Genomic DNA, 19162 nt, shown 5'->3' with positions numbered 1-19162 from the left:
AATTTAGTGGCTTTGTAATAAAGCATCCACAATATCCAAAGTACAACAAAAAATTAATAGATATGTAATACAACAGGAAATTTTGATTTATAGTTAAGAGAAAAGCAGTGAATAGAAACTGACTCCAATATAATTCAAATGTAAGAATTAGCAATGACATTTAAACACTTATACATATACTCAAGGACTTAAGAAAATATATGGTTATAACAACTTAACAGATAGGAAATCTCAGCAGAGAAACAGAAATTAAGAAAGAAAGAAAGAAGGAAGGAAGGAAGGAAAGAAAGAAAGAATGAATGAAAGAAAGAAAGAAAAAAAGAGAGAGACCCCAAGAACTAAGTGGCAATTCCAGAACTGAAAGTACAAGGTCCAAAATTAAAAAAAAAAAAAAATTCACTGAATGAGTTTAAGAGCAGATCGAAAATAATCAGGTCAGTGAACTTAAAACAGATTAAGAGAAATTATCCAATGTGAATAACAGAGATTAAAAACTACTGAAAAAGTAAATAACTAAAGGTTCACTGACCTTTGGGAAGATATGTAAGAGTCTAACCTGCAGGTGATAGAAACCTCAGAAGGAAAGAAGAGAGAATGAGTCAGAAATTAGTTATTATGTTTGACAGGCTGGGGATATAGCTCAGTGGTTTAGTGTTTGGCTTGCATGCATGAGGCCCTGAGTTCTATCCCCAGTGCCACAAAAAAAAAAAAAAAAAAAAAAAAGAAGTCAGAGTCAGAAATTAGTTATTATGTTTGAAAACATAATAACTGAGATTCTACCATTTTTTTTGGAAATCATAAATCCATAGACTCAAGAAGCTTAGCAAAACCCACGCAGGATATGGAAAAAGAAAATCACACCAAAAGCAACATGGCCAAACTACTTAAAACCAAAGAGAAAGAGAAAATCTTAAAGGCAGTTGGAAAAAAATTACATGGTACAAATTGGATGGGTAGGACAAAGATGGATATGATTCAGAAACAATGAAGGCCAGAGCAATGAAATGACATTTTTAGAGTTTAATGTACATGAGTAAGGGGGTACCTCAACTTAGATTCTCTATCTAGAGAAGATATCATTTAAAATAATGGTGAAATAAAGCCAATTTCAAATAAATAAAAACAGAATTTATCACCAGATCTAAGGAATTTTAAGTTCTTCATAGGGAAGGAAATAATACTGGATAGAAACTCAGATCCATAAGAAGGATTGAAGAATAATGGAAATGGTAAACATTAGGGTAAATAGAAAATGCTATAAAATGTTTTCTTAATGTCTTTAAAACATATGTCTAAAGCAAAAATTATTTACTAAATTTAAATATATGTAGATCTACTATATATGACACAGTAACAATACAGAATAGGGAGTAAATGAAAATACATTTTTAACAGGTTCTTACATTTTAAGTCAAATAGTGCAAGATAAGCTCTCAATACATCAAGATAATTTAAGGATGCATATTAAAAATCCTAACACAACTACTAAAATTAATATAAAGAAATATACCAGAACCAAAGTCAGAATTATGACAAACTAATCAGAAATAGATCAATACTAAAGAAAGCAGAAGAACAGGAAAAAAAGATGAAGTAAATAGAATAAAAATTACAAAATGAGGGCTATAAATACAACTACATCATTATTACATTAAATGTAAATGGACTAAAAAACTAAGGTATACAGAGTATCAGACTGAATTTTTAAAAATCAGGAACCAACTATAAACTATAAGATATATACACTTTAAACATAGACACAAATTGATTGAAAAGAGTGGAAAACAACTTATCTGAGGCAAAGAGTAAGCTGAAAAAGGTAGAGTAGTTATGTTAGTATCACACAAAGTAGACTTCAAGTCAGAAGAATTAGCAGAGATAAGAAGAGTTCATAATTTTTTAAAAAATCAGTAAGAAGACATAAAAACCAGCTAAAGAGATCAAAATCCTGCACATGAATCTAATAATACAAGCTTTAAAGTACATGAAGCAAAACCTCACCAAACTAAAAACACGAGAAATCCACAATAACAAATAGAATTGTAATAATCTTCACTCAGTCAGTAATAGAACTAGACAAAAAAAATCCATATATAGGTGGCCTGAGCAACATTATCACTAATTAACTGAATTGATATTTATAGAATCAATTGATAATTATAAAACCACTCAACTGAAGAGTATACATTCTCTTTAAAATGCACATGGAATGTTCACCAAGTTACGTAGCATGCTAGACTATGAAATATGTTTGAATACATTTTACAAGACTGAAGTGTTTGAGCTTCTTCATTGTCCACATAAACTTAAAAGTAACAATATCTAGAAAAAAATGTTTGGAATTCAAACAATACATCTCAAAGAAGTGAGTCAAAGGAGAAATCATAACAGAAATTAAAAACTATTTTTTAGCTGAAAGAAAATGAAACTAATACACATCAAAAATAGTAGAATGCAGCTAAAGCAATGCAGAGAGGGCAACTCATAGCTCTTAAATATGTATCTGAAAAAGACAGAAAGATCCTCAATCAATAATGCAATTTTCTCTAAGCAACTAGAAAAACAAATCAAACCCTGAGTAGTAAAGAACAAAAAATCAATGAACTAAAAAACAGAAAATGGAGACAAACGATGGTTTTGTGAAAAGATCTCTGACTAGATTAGTCAGCAAGAAGGAAAATACAAACTACCACTAATCAAGAAGGTGTGAACAAAGATAAGTTCTTGCCATCATTGACTGCTCAGGGAGGATGCTGGTCATTCAAATAAATCTGTATGATGTATAGATTTGGGAACACTCTAAGAGAATTCTGTAGTAGAGGAGAGGCCAATTTAGGTTGGGGGTGGGAGAACCTCCAAGGAAATTACTCTGATCCCAGCACTCCAGAAGGAGCAACCTGAGCCCCACCCCAGACTGTTAGGAGCCGGTAGCTGCCCCGCCCCGCTCCCGGCCCCGCCCCGTCCCTCCTGCGCAGGCGCGAGTTCGGCCCCCTAGCAGAGCGAGGGGCGGGGCGGCCCAGGGCGGAGCCGGCGGCGGGAAGGGGCGGCGGCTCGTGGCCCTGTGAGCTGGTGAGGTGGCCCTGGTGGGACCCATCCGCTCCTGTTCCCCGCGATGCTGAGGCCAGACCCGGGCCCCTGGCCACTCTGATCAGGCCTGAGCGCGGAAGGCGCGGAGGGAGGCTATGGCGGAGTTCTGCGAGCCGGCAGGGCGGGCGCCCGCGGGCCGGGAGGAGGAGGATGACGAGGAGCGGGAGCCGCTGTTGTCGCGCGTCGCCTGGGCTGGGCCGCGGAAAGGCGCGCCGGGCAGCGCCGTCAGGCAGCTGGAGGACGCGGGGGCTGTGGACGCGGCCGCCTCCCCCCAGGCCGGCGGCGAGGAGCCACTGCCCCCTCCTAGGGACGCGTCCGGCTTCCTCTCCCGGGACCCGGGGGCCTCCTGGAGCTCGCCCGCCGACATGGACCGTAACCACCCCTCGACTTCAGGTGCGCCCGGCCTTCCGTCCCCGCGTGCGCGCGTCTCCCAGCGCCTGTTGCTTCCGCGCTCGGCCCCTGCCCGCCGCTCCCGGTGTCCCGCGCGGCGCTCTGCCTTGCAGTTGAACTTGAACTTGCCCCGGCGGGAAAGGCTCTCCCTTCCCTGGGCAGCGCCGGCCAGACCCTTGCCCCACCGTTCACCTGCTGTAGGCTGCTTCCCTAAGGCCAGCGGTTGTCATTAAACTCTGAATCTTCAGCCTTTCCCCCCCGCCTCCCCGCGCCCCTTCCCTCGCCCAGAAGTGGGTCCGAAGGAATCAAACCCCAAGGAAAAAACTTAGCCCGGTACAGTGATGTCGTTTACTCAGGACATGAGTTCTGAATTAAGAACTCTGCGAATTTGCAGGGTGGATGACCGCAGAGTGATGTTCACAAAGAATGACCATTTGCCACTGGGACACGTTTCAAAACTAAATGTTGAGATTGTGACGTTAGCCAGAGGGGCAGAGGCAGTTGAAATCCTGCTGTTGTCGCTCTTGCAAAGTTTTTATTTCTTGAGTCGCTTCTGTACTTAGGCATTAAACAACAACAACAAAAAAAACCACTTTGACTATTAAGTGGACTGGTTGCCTTCGAGAGAGAGACTTAATTGAAACATTGTTGAAAGTTGGTAAAATTTAGGCGTGTTAGTGCAGGCCTGGATGTTTGTTATGGAGTGAGATAATGGTGTGTGGAGTTAAAACTAATTTGGTGGAAATTGAGTAGATTTATGAGAGTCCCAGCCACAGCTGAGACAGGCTTGTTTGTAAAAGGCTGATGGTAACACTTGGTGTTAGGATGATTCAGAAAGGTGGTGTGTGCACAGTGCCTGAGTGTCACTCCATGTGACAATTTAAGGAAGTTTTTATTAATACTGCTTACTTTTTGTGGAGTTGTTATATGTGCTTTTAGCAGTTTTAAAGAATTTTGGGCAGAGTAAGTCACTCAAGTTCTAACCAACATAAATAAATGTTCTAAAATCAGAGAGAAAAGGAAACAGTCTGTCCAAAACATGTGAGAGTGTTTTCGCTACCATTATAGTGTTAGCTGGTGGATGCATTTGCAATACAGTACTTCATAGCCCAAACGCAGAGTTGGAACCAGGTCACAAGTGGACCCACATTCACCTAGCTTTATTGAGTCTGCACTTGTAATAGAATTGAGACTGAGGTGACTAAGGTCCACATGGCTCTCTTGCCTCTTTCCACCCCAAAGTTAACTGGTGTAGCTAGATTTTAATAGAGCTTGTGTTGAAAGTGCATTTGTTGAGAATTTCTACCTTCCTAACGGTAATAACTTATTTATCACACTTTACAGTTTACTAGGTTCTTTTTTTTTTTTTTTTTGGCCATTTCATTAATTCTTACAATAGCTTTCATCTTAGTTGTTAATGACTGTTATTTTTGTTGTGAGAATTGAAAATTAAAGAAACTGCAGTTCTTAGAACTTAGGGGTAAGTGGTTTGCCCAAAGCCAAATACTGAGGATGTGGTAAAGCTAGGACTGAGCCGTTTTTCTTTTTTCTTGTCCTGGACTTTTTCTGTTTTGCTGTAGATCCCTAAGTGTTATAAAAGTAACTGTTAGTTTTGGTAATTATGGATATTTCATTTTTAATGAGATTTAAAAATAATTCTGAGCTATTAAAAACTGTTTGAAATGTTTAAAGCAGATTCCTAAAACAGTTTATGATCAGGTAATATTGGAAATACTGGGGTTTGAACTCAGGGCTTCGTGCTTGCTAGGCAGGTGCTTTATGGCTTGAGCCACAGCTTTAGCTGTTTTTATTTTAAGGTCACATACTGTATGATTCCATTTATTTTTATTTTTGATATTACAGGGGTTATAACTCAGATCTTTGTGCTTGCTAGGCAGGCAGTCTACCGATTAAACTATGCCTCCAGCCCAAGTTTTAGTTTTTTAAGTGTGTCCATTGCCATACATTTTCCATAAAACCACCTTTAATTACAAGACATTCTTGTTGGGGGCCTAGCCCAGGAGGTAAAGTACCTGCCTAGCAAGCTCAAGGTCCTGTTCAAACCCCAGTTACGACCACAGACACAAAAAAAGACATAATCACCTTTAGGTTTGTAGTAGCATCATTTATGATGCTTAAATGTTCTGTTTATATAAACAGGAGCTGTACATACTTTACCAAGTGGAAGAATGCCATATGTCTGTTATCTTTATTTTAACAAGGCATTTGACAACGTCCGGAAATAGCATAAACCACAGTTTTAGTTGTTAGGTCAATGTCAAAGTTGAAAGGTGTGGCATTCCTTAGTCTAGTTATCATTTTAATCAGTGAATCAGATCCTAATAAAGATGATAATAGCCAGAACCTATTACCTATTAGCAGTTACATGCACTGGGCATGGCTCTGTGTGTTTCACATGTATTAATTCATAACTAACCCTACAAAGTGACTATTTTTTTGTTCCCATTTAAGAAGGCAAGGGGCAGGAGGCTGGTGGAATGGCTCAAGTGGTAGGAGCTGAAGGCCCCTAGTTCAAACCCAAGTACCACCAAAAAAATAAAAGAAGCCAAAGAGGACTGGGTGCCATGGCTCATGTCTATAATCCAACTACTTAGGAGGCAAAGATCAGGAAGATCACCATTTGAGGCCAATCTGGGCAAATGGTTCAGGAGACACTATCTTGAAAATACTCAACACGAAAAAGAGCTGGTGGTTCATGCTATAATACCTAGCTACTCAGGAGGCAGAGATCAGGACGATCGCAATTTGAAGCCAGCCCAGGCAAATTTCCGCAAGACCCTATCTAAAAAAAAACCTTCACAAAAATAGGACTGGTGGAGTGGCTCAAGGTGAAGACCATGAGTTCAAGCCCCAGTACCAAAAAAAATGACCCAACACATAAAAGGGCTGGTGGAGTGGTTCAGGCAGTAGAGCACTTGCCTATCAAGTGTGAGGCCCTAAGTTCAAACCCCAGTACTGACAAAAAAAAAAAAAAAAACCCAAAAAGGCAAGGGAGGAGTAAAGAAACTCTCCAAGGTCTGAGTTAATACAAACATATTGAGCATATATCTTCTGTTAGAGAACCTAACAGAGAGCAGTGTTGAATTTACAAAGGAGCAGTCAGTGTAAATCACTTAGTGATTCATCATGGCTAATATATAAATGTACAAACAAACTAGGAAGATTATTTAAAAGCGAAGAAGAAAGGAGAGGACAAGAAATACAAGTGAGGAGCTGAACAAGATGGGGACTGCAATATTGGTAGACAAAATACACATCAGCTATAGGCTGCCCACAAGTTTGACTTTTAAAACTTCTGACCAGGACTCGGGGTGTTGGTGCACATCTGTAATTCTAGCATTCAGAAATCTGAGCAGCAAGAGGATGGTGAGTTTGAAGCCAGCCTGGAATACATAGCCAGTTCTAAACTGGTTATTTGAACCAAAACAGGATAACCTGTCACGGAAGAGACCGTATGCTGACCAAAGTCTTTGTAATAAGAATGATTGATTTCGTAGGGCTAGTTCTTACAACATCCCTGAAGCCCTTGTCTAGAAGCAGAAGTAGAAGTAGTCTAATAGCTGGTGTTGACAGTATTGATTGATCTAGGTTCAAGACCCTGATACTATGATCTAATGTGAGAAAGGTTTAGACGAATAGATGTCCTATGTGCCTTGACAGTCCTCCATAACTAAGCTTTTGAAAGTAAGCAGTGATGTGTTGGAGATTATTCCTTAGCCAGTGCTTAAAATACAGCTCTTTGTTTTCCATTGATTACAGAGACACATCATCAGATATGTGAGTGCCCACTGAGTGCCTGTGGAAACCACAGGCTCTGAGGTGAATGCTGAGTAAGGGTCCGTGGAGACGTGGAGTCCCATGCTAGCTGTCGGGGCTGGAAGAGATTTAGCAGGGAAGTGGTATCCAGTGTAAGACCTGAGGGATGAATAGCATTGCAGTGCCTGAGGCAGGGGTCAATTCACCTAACTTGTCAGCACGTCATACTCCGGCTAGTGAGTGAGATGTGGGAAAGAAGGGTTCTAATCTTCAAGGGAAAATAAGTTCATTTGATTTATTTATTTAAAATGAAAACTTGGGGACTGGGTACAGTAGCTCATACCTGTAATTCCAGCTACTCAGGAGGCAGAGATCTAGAGGATTGCAGTTTCAGGCCAGCCCCAACAAAGAAGTTCACAAGAACCTATCTCAATCAATAAAGTTGGACATGGTGGAGCGCTCCTGTCATGCAGCTATACAGGAAGTATAAATAAAAGGATTGTGGCCCAAGCCAGCTAGGCAAAAAATTTGACACCCTATCTGAAAAATAGAAACAAAAAGGGCTTAAGTGGTACAGTGCATGCCTCGCAAATGCAAGGCCCTGAGTTCAAGCTCCAGTGCTGTCAAAAAAAGAAAAAAAAAAAAAAAACGAAAACACTTGGTAAGTTAGCATGCATGCTTGCATCCATCTGAATATGAAAGTTTATACAATGAGTTTTGTTAATCCATTTTCAGTTCTTGCTTTCCATAGGGCCAGTAATGGCCCTTGATTAAGGTCCAGGGAATAGTTTGTTAAATTTTTGTCTTTTTTTGAGACATGGACTCACTATACAGCCCAGGCTGGCCTCGTACCTCATGATCCTCCTACTTCTGTCTCCGAAGTGCTGGAATTACAGGCATGTAACCACCATGCTCAGCATGTTAGTTTTTAAAAAAAAAATTCCTTGAGGGCTTAACACTCTAGGTGTGAGGGATACATCAGAGAACAAAGCATAGATTGCTTCTTCCCTGGACCTTTGATGGTTTTGTCATAGAATAGTAACTGTGAATGACAAATAAGAACCAGCCATGGGAAGAAGCTTGGTGTGTTCACAGGAATAGAAAAGGAAAGGTGAAAAGTGAGGAACCCGAAAAGCTGGCACTTGACTAGAAGGCTGCCACCTCTTCTGAGGGGGTGACTCAAAGAGAGTGTCCAAAGGTAAAACTGAGATTCTCCTTAGAAAATAACTTTGAAATTTTCTGAGAGAGACACAAAAAAACACCATGGTTTATTCCTTAAAAGTGTGACTGTAATATCAACTGAAAAAACTCAAAAGAGGGCTGGAGGTGTGCTCAGTGGTGCACCTCGTTTAGCATGTGAAAGGGCCTGGCTTCAATTCCCAGGGCTCCAGAACCATAAAAATCAAAGAAAATGTAGCTGTGTCCTCAGAGAGTAAAATCCAAACCACCGACAAAAAGCCTTCAAACAGAACATCCCCGTAGCACGTGTGGCAGGAAGCAGCATAGCATCTGGGTGCCTCCAAGTGAGACTCTACTGCTGTGCATGTACACAACTAGAATGCAGAGAATTGTAGAGCGCAATCACCAGTCATGAATCGGTCAAGGAAAAGTTACCTTCCAAAAACCCATTGCTTTGATTTTAGAACAGTTGATATGTGGGCTTTGTTGCCGACAGTAATTAGGTAATAGGACCAGTTATTTTTTTTAAGTGGTTTTGTAGATTGTGATAGTAAATGCAGGCCACCTTCAAATAAAAAATGCACATTTTCCTGTGGAGGGTGTTGTCTCATTAAGGGGCTGAGAGCAGCCTGGCTTATTTGACAGAAATGTTTCTGACTGATCTGATTTGAATGGAAGCTACATTATTAAGTATTCAGAGAGTGATGGTGGACTCCTTGACAGCAACAAAGGCAGGTTCTGTGATGAACTTCAAAATGCAGTTCATAAGCCAGTGTGGCGTTACATAGGAACAGTGTGAAGGCCTGTGTGTAGTGTTAGATGTTTTGACATAAATCAGTAGTGGCAGGACTCCTCTTCTTTCAGGTTCATGTAAGACTGAGGTGCCTTTGTCCTTTGAATGGGCTGCTTGGTTCTGGAGATTGTGTTTTTTGGGGGTTTTTTTTGGTTTTCTTGCGGTACTGGGGCTTGAACTTGGAGCTTACACCTTGAGCCACTCCACCAGTTCTTTTTTTGTAATGGTTTTTTTTGAGATAGGGTCTTGGGAACTAATTGCCTGGGTGAGAACCACAATCCTCCTGAATCTCTGCCTCCTGAGTAGCTATGATTATAGACGTGAGCCACTGGTGCCCAGCTGGAGACCTTGTTTTAAGGAGGAACACTGAAATACTGAGGCATGAAGCAGGTGGGCAGCTAGGATGCTGAAAAACCCAAACACACTTCATATGGCAGGAGATGGGGGACAGAGGAGACATGAGTCATGGGGAAATGTGAGTCATCTTCAGTCTTTTGGAGAGTTTTAGACAGAAGTCCAGGATAGAGGGTAAAATTTCAGGGGATACACTTCATTATGGAATAGGAAGTTTGTGTTTGTTTTCAAACACACAGAAAGGAACATTAAAAAGAAAAGGTGTGATCTGTCTCTGCAAATGTTTGCACATGGGCCAAAGACCGCTTGCTGGGTGACATATTACAGAAAGTGCGCAGGAACTAGGAACAGTTGATATAAGTAACTTTTCAAGTTTGTTCTGTCATTAAGAGCCTTTGAGGGCTGGGATGTAGCTCGGTGGTACAGCGCTTGCCTAGCATGTGTGAGGCCCTGGGTTTGATCCCAGCACCAAAAAAGAAAAGACAAAAAAAAAAAAAAAAAAGAGCCTTTGAGCTGGGCATGTAATCCCAGCATTTGGGAGGCTGAGGCAGGAGGATCGCAATCTTGAGGCCAGCCTGGGCTATAACAATGAGACCCTGTCTCCAAGAAAACAAACACAGGAGTCTGAATATCTGGTTTGGAAGAAATCTCATTTGACAAATGATCAGTGGTTACTAGCACTTGCATTTATTTAAATAAATTTATAAATGCTGACCCCTCTTCCAAATGCACACGAAAGACAAAGTTCCTCCCTTCATTCTTGAGCATTTGAAGGTAAAAATGATTTGGAATGAGCTTACCAGTTGAACAGAAGTGACTAAAATACTTGAATTATTTATGCTTTTGACTAGGTAAATATGCCCAGTAGCCCTTTTTGTAGTATTTTGCTCTGCACAAACTTACAAATCGGTGAATAGCGTTGTTTCTGTCTGAATTAAGGAAAGTTGGCTGTTTTGAATTTTCATAGTAATGCACATACAGCATTAAAATACCTTCCAAATGAAAGCATAAATAGCTTTTGTTTTGTCTACCTACCTTTTGGGGTTTTTTTTCTGTTTTTTTTTTTTTTTCCCTCTGGTGGGATTAGGGTTTGAACTCAAGGCTTCATACTTTCAGAGCAGGTGCTGTACATCTTGAACCACACCTCCAGTCCATTTGGAGATTGTGGTTCTTTTTTGGAGATGGGGAGGGGGGGGTCTTATAAACTATTTGCCTGGCCTGGCCTCGAACCGTGATCCTCTCAGTATCAGTCTCCCAAGTAACTAGTAGTGAGCCACCAGCTTCTACCTACTGCTTTAAACCATTAATTATTAATTCATTCATTCAGTGTTTATTGAGTGCTTATTGTGTTCTGGGAAATATGTAACTTCTGGGAATACAGCAGTGAAAGAAATTGCTGTCTGCTCGACGCTCACAAAGTACATAAATTACGCAGTACATTAGATGATCAGTGTAGGCAGAAAAGTAAGAGCTAGTGGCAGTTGGGTGAGGGTATTAGAAGTCCTAAGGACTTGTACTTTTTTCTTTGAGTGAAATGAGAAATCCCTCAGGCCGTTTGGTACAAAGGCATGATGTGATCTGCCCTATGTTTTAAGGGCTTACTTGTTGAGTACAGAGAGGCGGGGCGGAAGGGGGAAGCTAGGGAGGAGGCTTGAGGTGATAGGGAAGAAGGTTGAGTACTAATACTTACCGAAGGTAGAAACAAAATGACTTTCTGGGAGATTGGATGGAGAGTGTGAGGATGAGAGATCGTGGATGAGTCTAACATTTGGTTCTTAAGCAACTGGAAGATTTCGACTTGCCAGCAGCTGGAATAGGGCAGCATAGAGATGACACTTCAGGAGGGATGGTGAAGATGAGGAAATGGGTTTAGCGTGGTAAAGACTGAGCTGTCCACTAGCATCCAGGTGCTGGAGTACAGTGGGTGGGGGCTCAGGGCAGAAGTGATAAACTTGAGGAGTCCTTAGTATTATAAAGGGGAGAGGAGGAGCAGAAACTGGACCCATGGCCGCCTACAGTCAAGGATGGGTCACGACATGTGGTGTGGGGCTGGCTGGCGGTAGTTCTTCTCATTGTGTCTCTTAGTGAAGTAGAATGGTAGATTGTCTGCTGAGAGAGAGGGTGGGGGAGGAGATGTAGAGAATTTGAGGAACTGGTTTATATGCATTTCTCTGTTGGAGTTCAACTGTCTTGGCGTAGGCATAGAATGAACAGACAGTTGTGTTTAACCAGGATGGGGATTTTCCTGATGACCATGATGAAGGGAGGCAGGTAGAGTGATTCTGTAATGATTGGCCACAGGTGAAGCTGGCCAAGGAGGGAAATGACAAGAAGGGGGAAGCCCAAGTACAACGTGGTTACTCTGCGCTTTGTAGGTTCTTGTGGGATGGAAGAAGCATTGCATTCAGAGTTCCTGAGGCACCGAAGAGCGAGACAGGTGGTGCTTGAGAGTGAAAGTGCGGGGAGGCTGCGGTGTGAGAGGCCAGACTGCAGGTAGAGCTGCTGGGGAATGGAAGACAGCATTGGAGAATGCAAAGAAATGAGGGGTATCCACGTGATCTTTTTTCAACAAATAGTGAACTTTTTTCCCTATGTGTTATTATTTGGAACTCAGAGAAGTGGGATTGGGATGAGCCAGGAGAATCAAAGCTGTCTGTGCTTTGATTACATTTTTCTGTACCTTACTGTCCTGAAGCCAATAACCTAATGCACACATACAGGTTCCTAACATGAGCACCCTCTTAGCTGGTCTCTCTTCTTGATACAGTAACCACTGCTACTGCAGAGATGAATTCATTCTTGGATGATCCAGATTTTGCTGATATCATATTGAGAGCAGAGCAAGCAATAGAAATTGGAGTTTTTCCAGAAAGAATCACTCAAGGGTCAAGTGGAAGTTACTTTGTGAAGGATCCTAAGAGGGTGAGAATTTCCCAGACCTACTGTGTATTACAGAAATCTTGGAAAACACTAATTTAAATCATACTTTCCTATTAAATCTAATTGCACCCTCTTTTCTAAAATAAAGGTCAGGTTTTTGTTTATTAGTAAAGCACTCTACTGCATAGAAGTAGAGCTAATCATTTTAAGTTGTAGCTTTCTGTTCTGCTATTTTGCATTTGGGTTTAAGCATTTATTTAATAGCCACATTTACCTGTAGACTTACTGAGCATGTATTCGTAAGTCCTTACCTTATAGAAGCCTCCTACCATATTAGCCAAGCATCAAAACCCACCTAATGTCATTTCCAAGTGCTGGATTTTGTCCCAAAGGTCTGTTTTGCCCTAGGAATATTTTTTCTGGCATTGTGTACTGGGTGGAGGGAGGCTGGGAGACCTGAAGCTTGAAAAGCACTAGAGTGCAACAAAGTAAAAGGAAACGAAATATGGCTCTGGAGCAGAAAAGAGAAGTTAACACTGCGCTTTCTTCCACATAGTCCAGAATTTTTCAAAACTTGATGCTAGCTTTTCTAAAAAGCTTTGTGTGTGATGCTAAGCAGTGATTCTTTTTTTGAGGGGGAATAAAACTCATAATTTCACCCAATTTTTCTGCAAAGATTTATATTTCAAAAGTGATTTTAAAACTTAATCCTTTTTTGAGATTTGAATATCTTTGCATAGGGGAATGTGTGCCTATAGTCCTAGGTACTGGGGGCTGAGCAGTAGGATCACTTGAGCTCCTAAGTTCAAGACCAGCCTGGGCAGCATAGCAGACTCCATCTCAAAACAAAACAAAATGAATGGAGTCCTTTCTTAACTTGAAAGTCCAACAATAAAAAACAAGTGAAATCAGAGTTCAACTAGTTAAAAGGTGTGGGGTCACAGGTTAAATGGCAGGAAGCCTTGCACTCACCCTCTAAGGTTTGTCGGAGCACAGTTCAAAAAGTAGTGGGCCAAAGGATTGTTGGTTCTTAGCTCGCTGAGTGAGAATGAGTGTAAAAATGTGATTGGAACTACACCTCTTAACACTTGAAGGTTATGCTTAAATGTGGAGTAGCAGAGGCGAGCAATAGAGAATGATTTATCAGAATGTATTTTGTGGATTATTGTCCATACGTATATAAAAGTCCAGTGAGATTTCTACTGTTTTCTCCTATAGAAAGTTATTGGTGTATTTAAACCCAAATCAGAAGAGCCTTATGGTCAACTGAATCCAAAATGGACCAAATATGTTCACAAGGTCTGCTGCCCTTGCTGCTTTGGCAGAGGCTGCCTGCTTCCTAACCAGGGCTACCTTTCTGAGTCTGGGGCCCACCTGGTGGATGAAAAGCTTCATCTGGGCATTGTACCTAAGACTAAGGTAAAGGAAAATTGCTAGCAGTCCAGCGCTTCTAATTGACAGCTTGCTTTTGCTCATCTGTGGGTACTCCTAGTGACAGAGCCTAAGGTTGGAGTCCCTTTTTGGTAATCCAAGAGCCATGAACGACTAATAAATTGACCCCTACTATAGATCCACAGAGTATCCAAGGCACTGTCTTCAGTTCCTGTGAAATCACAGGAGGCTAATGAAAAGAGGGAAAAGACTAATGAGCATTTAGAAAGCAGAAAAGAGGACTGGGGGTGGGGCTCAATTGGTAGAGTGCTTGCCTAGCAAGACCAAGGCCTTGAGTTCAATTGCCACAAAACAAAACACAGTAAAACCAAAACAAAGAAGCAGAAAAGGAGCTAAGCGCGTACCTTTAATCCCAGGACTCAGAAGGTGGAGGTAGGAGGATTGCGAGTTTCTAGGCTAGCATGGACTACATAGCAAAACCCTGTTTCAAAAAAACAAAGGAGAGAGAGGAGGGAGGGGAGAAAGGTTCTGGGGAGCTCTGTGTCTGCAGAGCCCTTGAAGGTGGAGATTCCTGGCTGTCCACAACGCTGCTCTTGCTTCTTTTTGTTCTCTGTATGTTTTTACTTGAGGCCTCCTCAAAATGTTCATTCCTAATTCTGCACTTCAAGGCTCTGGCTTGTACCTTTTCTCTACTGAAAAATTCTAGGCTGCTTTTAGACCTCTTTTAGAAAAACCGTGTGCCACAGCTGGTCTTCGTATTTTAGATTCTTTGAGCCTTTATTACAGGGCTAACATTTGCTCGTTTCAACATGAGAGTGAGTTTGATGGTGTGGGTGACTACAAGTACTATAATGCAAATTGCAACCGTTTTTCTAAACTCTGTGTTTCTAGGTTGTTTGGCTTGTCAGTGAAACATTTAACTACAGTGCAATTGACCGTGCAAAATCAAGAGGCAAAAAGTATGCCTTAGAGAAAGTGCCAAAAGTAGGTAGAAAGTTTCACCGGATTGGACTTCCTCCCAAGGTAAGTGCTCCCATAAGCTTTACTCTGAGGCGGCTGGGCAGGCATGTCCTGAACTCCAGGAAACAAGAAGTGAATGCAGTTTGATAAAGCTGTTTGTAGGATGGTAAGTTCAGGGAGCTCTGAGAGGTTAGAAGAGAGGTGGCGAGGGTGACATGTAACTCAGTGGTAGAGCACTCGCCCAAGTCTCTGGAGCACTGCAAAAGAAAAAGAAGATGGACAGCCGACTGAATCTGTGGGAGTCAGAAGGATGTCGCATCAAAGGTTTTATAAAGTAATGGCTAAAAGCACAGGTCTGGTATCAGACACAAGTTAGCTCTGAGGCTTTGGGCAGTGGCAGTGACTGTTTACTCATGGTGCATTAGACTTTGTTTCCTCTTACACTTCTGAGTAACCCAATACAAGCAAGGGTAGAGAGGGCTAATGGGAAAGGCCTAAAAGACAAAGCTTTAGCAGTTATTTTTTGATATATTTGACTTACGATTTTGTTATTGCTATACAGGTTCCTAGATAAGAGAACTTGAGTTGAAATTCATGGTTAACCTAACTTTTTCTTTTTCTTTTAATTGTACTCTAAGTAAGAGGAATGGTTTTTGGTTTTTGTTTTGGTGGGCCTGGGGGTTGAACTCAGGGCCTCAAGCATGGTAAACACTCTATTACTTGAGCCATGTTTCTAGCCCTTTTTCTTTTGTTATTTTTCAGAGAGGGTCTTGTAGGTTTTTTTGCACAGGCTACTCTGGACCATGATCCTCTTATTTACACCTCCTGCATAGCTGGACTTATAGGTTTGCTAACCTTTTTTTGCCCTGGCTATCCTCAAACCATGACCCTTGTTATCTCTGCCCCCCCACCATCCCCAAGTAGCTGGGTATAAGTGTGAGTCACCCTGCCCAACCGAGGCAGAAGTTTTGGAAATTTTTATAAGGCATGTTCTTCCCTGGTTGAGCTAAAATATGTATGACTAAAGAACTTTCATTTCCCTGCTTGTGACTACTAGTACTTACTTATAAATGCTTTAAAGAAAACCTTTAGGAAGTTATTAATATTTTCACACCACCAACAACAATGTAAAATGCTGGATAACCTAGAAAATATGAGGCCCTGAGTTCAAACTCCAGTACTGCCAAAAAAAAAAAAGAATTTAAGATAAGAAATACATTTTTTTGTGGTGATTTGTTTGTTTGCATTTGTGAGACAAATAGGTTACTCATTATCTCTGTATCTTCTGTTAAAATTTGTATCCCATCCTCAATATATTGCTTAATGTTAACTTGTAATTTTAAGAATAAAACTGCCTTTTCAAATAGACGTATCTTCAAGGAAAGGACTTTTTTTTTTTTTAAAACAAGCCACAGTAGAGAGTATGATCAATTGATTTTTTTCTTTAAAATTTATGATTAGATCTTTAATTTGCATAGTCAAAGAATCCATTTTGTTTTTTAAGTAAAATTATTTTCTGTATTGGATGCTGCAAAAAGAACCCTGAAATGTTGCTTCATAAGATAAAATTGCACTATAATGAAATAACCAAGGCAGGTATACAGTTTGGCCTCCATAATTAAATTCATTTTAATGACTATTTTTAGGAAGCAGCATTCTTGTTTGGAGTGTCACCTTGAGGGCACATGTTTATCTTCTTTTTTAATTATCCTAAAATAGCTGCCATGCTCCTTGAAAGTCTAAGGTACTTGCTATGTGTTCTTCAGTGAAATTGGTACCTAAAAATAGCTTTCTTGATAAATGTGGTTTATCTAAATTAGTCTATTTTTCTTATTTTGTTTATGTAACATTTTGTGACAGTACTGCTGAGAAATTTAAAAATTTAATCCCTTTGTTCTTTTACTTTCTTTTCTAACTGTAGTTCTTAAAATTACAGATTGGCTCCTTTCAGTTATTTGTGGAAGGTTACAAGGAGGCTGAATATTGGCTCAGGAAATTTGAAGCCGATCCTTTGCCTGAGAATATTAGAAAACAATTTCAGTCACAATTTGAAAGATTAGTTGTTTTGGATTACATCATCAGAAACACAGGTATTGAAGTTCTCTCATTTGTTCATTCCCATCTTGTTAGCTTTCCAACTAGATTCTTGTTATTGAAATCAAAGCCATAAAACTTTGGAGCAGAAGTATTAAGTCCATTTCCTCTACCTGTTTTGAAAAACAGATGTGGTACTGACTTCTACTGGGCAGAATTCATCCTGTATGGGGGCTCCCTCCACTCATTGCAGTCTCCTGCCCAGGCTATAGAGAGCATCAGTTCCTGTCCCCAGGGACCAGGATAAGAGCAGATGGTTGAACTGTTATCTGAATAATATGAAAAATTGACACTTGATTACATAAATTATATTAGATCCTTATTTGAACAGCATGTAACCGGTAGCAGAGTTATAAAACAGTAAACATTTCATTTGTTCTGTGTTGTGAGGGAACAGTAATGGAGACAATCAAAAGCTGTGGTTCCCTGGTTCAAGGTCAGCAGTACTCAGGAACTTGTTAAATTTGCAGCTTCTCAGAGAAACACCGACACAGAAACTGCAGCGAGAAGGGGACAGGCCTGTGTTTACACCAGCCCTCTGTTTTAATTCTGATGCAATCTAAAGCTTAAGAACCACTGATTTAAAGTTTTCTTACCATTTATATTAGCTTCTGAAAAAGCATCATATAATTTTCTAGATTGATCTCCTTAATTAACATGGCTTAAACTAATGTTAAAATTGATGTATAGCCCAGATTAGGGGAGCCTACTGTGAAATTTCCTGAACAGGAGTACCTGCTTTTTCTTCTCAGGTGAAGAGACGTTATCCTTGATTTTGATAACCTTGATCTCTCGATTGCACCCTCACAGGGCGGTTATGAGGATTAAGTGAATTAATGCAACAGTATTTGGCACAAAGAAAGCATTCAACAAATGCCAGCTAAAATTTATATATTTTTTTAGTTTGTGATAAATTGGAATCTTTAACCTTAATACATGCTACAGAAAAACCAGTGAAAGTCTCAAAAATAATGGGTTGATTAGGTCTCACCCCTTTCTATTAAGCTCTAATATCTGTAAACATCAATTAACAGAAGTTTTGTTTCTTTTGAAAGACAGGGGAAATGATAATTGGTTGATCAAATATGAAAAGGAGAAGTGTGAAAAGGAAATTGATCATCAGGTAAGAAAATTTTCATTAAACAGCAGCAAGTATATATTCAGTTTGTATAAACTATTTCTTCGAGTCACATTTCTCTTCATCATTTTCTCCTTCGTTTTGAGCCTTGTTTTTTTTTGTTTTTGTTTTTTTGATGGTACTGGAGTTTCAACTCAGGGTCTCTTGCTCAATAGGCAGGTGTTGTACCACTTGAGCCACCCCAGCCCCTTTCAGCCCTTTTTTTGTTGGGTATTTTTGAGATAGGGTCTTCTGAACTATTTGCCTGGGCTAGCCTTGAACTTCGATTCTCCTATAGATTCTTGGTTTTTAAACCCCTTTCTCTGTTCTCATCTTTTTTCTTTCTGTCATTTGTTTACTTTGCATTTCTTGATTTTTTTTTTAAATTATCTGTGGGCTGCTTTATTCTTTGTTTTGTATTAAAATAGAAGAATGATGACAGCTCAGTACTTTTTTGGAGCTTGGGAAATTTGTGGAACTTTCAATTTTACTTTACTTTTATATAACAAAGGCTTTTAGTATTTTTGGTGACATTTTTGTAGTAATACTAACTAATTTCCTTCTGAGTATTCTCAACATTAGATAATCCAGTATAACCTAATAAAACGGTATATTTGTGTTTTATTTGTGAATCATGTCCACTTAACTTAAAAAAACAGTACTCCTATTCCTTATAAGAAACTGTTTTAGACTTACATAATAAACCAAAAGATACTCCCCCCATTTTTGGCAGTACTAGGGTTTGAACTCAGGGCCTCTGGCTTGTTAGGCATGTGCTCTACCATTTGAGCCACACCCACATCCCCTGAATAGACCCTTAGCAATATCAGAATTATAGATTTAAATTCATTGCTATCAACTTTGAGTACCCAAACTCAAATTTTAGATGTTTACATAAGACATTTTTAGAATAGTTTTTAAAGTTTTAAAATTTTGAAGAAAATTGAAAGAAACTAAAAAAATAACTTACTTAGTACTTTGAATCTCTGTGTTCTCTAGTGCTCACTCAGAACTATTGCATCATTCTGAAATGATTGTATTTTTACGTATCCAGGAAATTTAAAAACACGTAAGTGTAGCACTTAGCAATAAAAAAAAAAAAAAAAAAAAACTTGCTATACAAAATAACATGGAGGAAA

The 19162-nt window shown here is 40.0% G+C and overlaps 1 protein-coding gene across 2 annotated transcripts in view; it reads left to right on the top strand.

Moving 5' to 3' along the window:
* Positions 1-3015: 3015 nt before the first annotated feature.
* The window catches only part of Pi4k2b (phosphatidylinositol 4-kinase type 2 beta), a 30051-nt gene continuing 13904 nt past the window's right edge, over positions 3016-19162 (top strand). The window contains exons 1-6 of one of the 2 annotated variants that reach the window (XM_020157991.2): positions 3016-3480; positions 12348-12502; positions 13679-13879; positions 14744-14875; positions 16749-16902; positions 17962-18029. In XM_020157991.2, coding sequence (XP_020013580.2) covers positions 3183-3480; positions 12348-12502; positions 13679-13879; positions 14744-14875; positions 16749-16902; positions 17962-18029 — 1008 coding nt within the window. In that variant the 5' untranslated portion in view covers positions 3016-3182. The remainder of the gene's footprint in view (positions 3481-12347; positions 12503-13678; positions 13880-14743; positions 14876-16748; positions 16903-17961; positions 18030-19162) is intronic. The other variant, XM_074042515.1, reaches the window with a different exon arrangement.

This window comes from Castor canadensis, chromosome 9, assembly GCF_047511655.1.
Source record: "Castor canadensis chromosome 9, mCasCan1.hap1v2, whole genome shotgun sequence".
Taxonomy (NCBI): Eukaryota; Metazoa; Chordata; class Mammalia; order Rodentia; family Castoridae; genus Castor; species Castor canadensis.
Note: the sequence above shows the minus strand (reverse complement) of the source record. Positions and strands in the feature narration are given on the sequence as shown.